General features: G+C 59.2%; 1 protein-coding gene across 1 annotated transcript; it reads right to left on the minus strand.

The window, feature by feature from the left end:
* Positions 1 to 431: 431 nt before the first annotated feature.
* Positions 432 to 4,019, minus strand: BESB_076060 (NLI interacting factor family phosphatase; the record flags this gene model as incomplete). The annotated part of the gene is made up of 6 exons (XM_029365967.1): positions 432 to 688; positions 942 to 1,053; positions 1,578 to 1,778; positions 2,040 to 2,165; positions 2,729 to 2,808; positions 3,395 to 4,019. 6 exons carry the CDS (start codon positions 4,017 to 4,019, stop codon positions 432 to 434), a joined length of 1,401 nt encoding a protein of 466 aa, XP_029217398.1.
* Between the last annotated feature and the right edge of the window lie 436 nt (positions 4,020 to 4,455).

The raw sequence follows: 4,455 nt of genomic DNA on the forward strand, positions 1-4,455 counted from the left end.
AGAACGCCGCAAGTCAGCTCAGGGCCGGAAACAACAGAGAAGGAAAAACTCGCCAGAACGATCAGAAGAGAAACCCAACGACAAAAAAAAACTCAAAATCGATTGTGGCACGGCGGACAGGCGCATAATTGCCAGACTGTACGAACACACAGCACTTGCGGGAGAGCGGACGCGCTCCTGAGGGTGCATACGCGTATGTCGAAAATTCGAAAACGCATCTTTGTGTGAGGGCAAGGAATACTCCGGACATGGATTAGATATGACCAGGTGAATATAAAGTAACGCAAGTTGCAGGCAGTAAGGGCAGATGTGTAGCCGGGACGACGGGGGGGGGAGGGCGGGGGGGGAGGGGGTATGACTGGAAGAGCCTTTCGCGCATGAAATCTCTTGAGTCCCTCCTCCTTGATTTCGTCCGCGCCGCCGCGAGCTGATTACTTTTCCCACTTTTGTCTGGCCTGGGTGCCGGAGCCTCCACTGAAGCCGAAGGCGCGGCCGATGTTTCTGCGTTGGTTGGCGCGTTTTTCGGCGTCGAGTTTTTCGACGAGGAAGCGCTTGCCGACGTTCCCGTCTGCGCCTCCGCCGTAGCGAAGCAGCACCTCTCGCACGTCGCCCGCCGAGATCGCGGCGCCAATCAGCAGATCGGTCAACTCAGGCAACGCGCGGTCCTCCAGCATCTCTTGGGCTTCACCTGCAGCCCAGGCACGACAGCAAACAGCGGTCGAGGGGTTAGGCCAGCCAACTCAGTCGCCTCAGCGCGGAAGATTCGAAGGGCTCTGGTGCGTCTGCGAAGCCGATTCGTGTCTGCCTGACCGCGCCCGCATCGGCGAGGGACAGAGCCCCGCGGCGCACACTCTCGGCGCAGACAGGCGCGCCCGGTGCGCCGCGCACAGGAGGCCAACTGAAGGTCCGCAGAGCTGCGCCTGCGCATGCGCTAGCCTCACCGTGGAAAGGGGCGACCTTGATGAAGTTCGCGGTTTGCGAGGCGGGCAGATTCGTCCCGTCGACATCGATGTAGAGGACACGATCCATGCGCCGGCCTAGCCTCTCGAGGTTCTGAAACACACACAGAGTTGCGGATGCGCCCGTGTCAGTGCCTCCTGACGGGGACGTCAAACCACACGCTGCCTTCCAGTTGCGCGGATTCCTCTGCTGTGAGAGACGTTCGCACACAACCGCGCACACACAAGGATGGGGGCCCAACATATATATATATATATATATATATATATATATATATATATATATATATATATATATATATATATATATATATATATATGGTTAACTCTGAATCGAGAGAAGGGCCGCAAGCAGAGCGCAGCAGCCTTAACCCACAGCTCCGAACACGGGAGGAAACAGACGTCGATGTTCACTCACGAGGCAGGAACAGACATGAGTCGGTCTGCGCGACCCCCCCCACTCTCCTCCGCGAAGAATTGTTTCACCCGCGTGCGCCGCCCGAACAGCCTGAGGGGTCGTGGAGTTGAGCACACGGGTCTCTTCTCAGGTGCTGACAGACACCCCCCGCGTTCTCCACCCGCCCCCCTTCTTCCCTGTTCACATGCGCCGGGTCTCACTCGGTAGCGCACGCTGCCTCGGCAGTCCATGTTCTCCTGGTAGAGCGTGAAGGAGACAGGCCACTCGAGTTTGGTGCGCAGCAGATCCTCGATGAACGGAAACGGATGCTCGCTCCACAGGACGAGCTCGTAGAAGTTCGCGAGTGTCGAGAGAAAGGCGTCCACACCGGGGCGTTTACGCACGATGTAGCCTTTCACCGGCTGAGAAGAAGACGCGGTCCGCACACACGCGAAGCTTCCTCAGCCCCACTAATCCAATTTTACACGCAAACTCCCGGCTGAACTGGCGAATCCCCTTCGGCCGGCGCGCAAATCTGCGTACGAGTAAGCAACCGGAAGTCACTCAAGAAGTGACGAGAGATGACATTCACACGCAAATGCCAGGCTACGCGAGAAGGACCTTGGCTGCGGAAAAGCTGCCGCGCGGAAAACGAAGTCTGGCTGCGCGGCTCTCTCGCTCACGTCGTAGGCGATGTAGGCGAGGACGTTATCGAAGTTCAGAACGAGCGTCGGCATCAGGTCCGGCGCGTTGATCTCCGCAAGGTCAGGCAGCAGCGGCTCAGCCTCCTTCTTGCCAGTCCCGATCTTCTGAAAACAAACAGAGCAGTCATGTGCGTGGGTCTGCAAATTGCGCAGCCGCAGCGGCGTCCCGCCCTCAGCGCAGCACACAAAACTCAACACCGAAAAAACACACGCTACACGACAAGCAGTTCGGGGCACGCTTATGTATCAATAAATGTATGCATTACACATGAATACATATGCATATACAGATATATATTTGAGACCTGTGTTGAGATGCCTGAAGAGAGCCGCTAATGCCCCAGGGCAAAACGGGAGGGGGGCGGGGTGGCGCTGCCGGGCTCACTGGGTCTGACCCCAGTGGCATGCGCAGACGTGAGGCGTTTCTCGCCTCCAAGTATGCAAACAACTATGCATATGAATCGTATATATATATACTGATAAGTCTTTGCATGCGTTGATAGCCTTACACCGCCGACGTGGCGCCGGCGAAGCGTCCCAGAGCCACGACCTCGCGGTACTTGTACACATTGGCATCCGCCACCCACAGCGCGCTTCCTCTGTTCGCGAGGGCGGCTGTCTTTCTAGGCATCTCTTAGGGTGCTTTATCGCTCTCGCGTGAGCTGTACCTTGTCGAGGTAAAGGTGAAGCTGCTCGTTCCAGTGCGACATGCGCGCGTCGAGGTCTTTGAGCTCCTCTGCAATCGTTTCTGTGAACACGCAAAACAAAGTAGGTCAGCTATCTGCCTCACACCGACGGCTCCAAAGAGACAGGGCGGAGACGCCGGCAGCGTCCTCCTCTTCTGCTGGACGCTAGACCCTAAACGGCTCGCAGAACAGCGACAGGACCACGCAGCCTGTGCAGAGGCGGGAGATGCGCTCGATTGAACCCGACCGCGCCCGCCTTCGAAATCTGGGAGGCCAGCGGATCGTAGGATGCGTCGGCAGAAAGAACGAGAAATGCCTGACACCGACGACGCAGAACGGACGGCGCGCGGCAGAGAAAAAACGCAACACGCACGCGACTGGAAGGAACCAGAGATGCGTCTCGAGTTTAGCCGCCGCCTTCAGGCACCACAGAGCGGCGCGCTCCCTACAGAACCGGGAGGAATCCCAAGTACCGCGTAAGCGACCCGACGAATTTATCCGACGCCGAAGGCGAGGAGGGGAGAGCGACAACGCATGCGCCAGAGCCGCGACACAGATCCGGCGCGCGGCGCGAGAGGACGAAGAGACAGCCCCGCCCAAAGACGTGTTACTATTCGTTGCAGGTGCAGAGCCGAGAATGCAGCGTACCTGTGACGGATTTGTTCTCGCGATTGGCGCGTTCAAAGACGCGCGCGGCCTCGACGACGAGCCCGCCAAAGAGAAGCGTTGCCATCAAGACGGCGGAGAGGTATCCCGGCTCTCTGCCAGGCTCCGCGTCCTGCGGCTGACTCTCCTCCGTGGCCTTCCCCTGCGCTCCCTCCGCGGCGCTCGAGGCCTGCGGCTCGGACTCTCTGGCGTCCTCTCGCCCTGCAGCGACAGGCGCTTCGCCGCGTGGCCTTTTTTTCCCTTCGTCAAGCTCCGCCTTTGCCGGCGCGGAGGCGCCGGGAGCCGACGTGGAGAATGCATGCGACAGCCGGCACACAGAGGCGGAGGACGAGCTGACGCTGCAAGGCGCGAAAGAGACCGCAGGCGCCTCACAGAGCGATGCAGGCGCCGCAGACGCGCCCACCGCACAGGAGGGAGCGGAGACTCGGGCGCGCGGGTTCAGAGACGCGCCGGAGCGCAGGCGCGCAAAGGGCCACGCACACGTTGCCGAGACCGCAGTGCAACGGCAGTGCGCATCTGCGAGGCATGCATTCCGACCGCGCGACAAGAAGCGCGAATAAGAGACGGCACGGCAGAGAGAAAGGCCCGACACGCGCGTCGCTGCCATGTTTAGAGCCTTAGGGACCTGTGGAGACTGGCACCTCTTTCGCGGCGAGTGGAACGGCCCTAGAGAGCAAGCAGATACCTCGACGAGCGGGTCGCTCCTATCTTGACATCAAACGAAGAAGAAGGCGATCAAAGGAGGCTACTGCACGCGCAGTACACGCAAACGAAGGGGACACGGCAAACAACGAGAGTCCCCCCCAGAGTGGAAAACTCTGCGGAGATGGGAAGCGATGTGATTTCTCTTCACGGTGTGACCGGTGCCTGGAATGGAGGCGAGCTCGTCTCCTCTTAGCGTCACGTGCACAGAAAGGACAGACAGAGCAGCGCCCCTATCGAGTACAGGAGAGTGGAACAAAGCCGCAAAGCGAGAAAAGAAGGAAACACGAATTCAAGGGAAACTGGATCAGCAGAAACAAGGAAGATGAGAGGCTTGGAGG

Source organism: Besnoitia besnoiti, chromosome VII (assembly GCF_002563875.1).
Source record: "Besnoitia besnoiti strain Bb-Ger1 chromosome VII, whole genome shotgun sequence".
Lineage (NCBI taxonomy): Eukaryota > Apicomplexa > Conoidasida > Eucoccidiorida > Sarcocystidae > Besnoitia > Besnoitia besnoiti.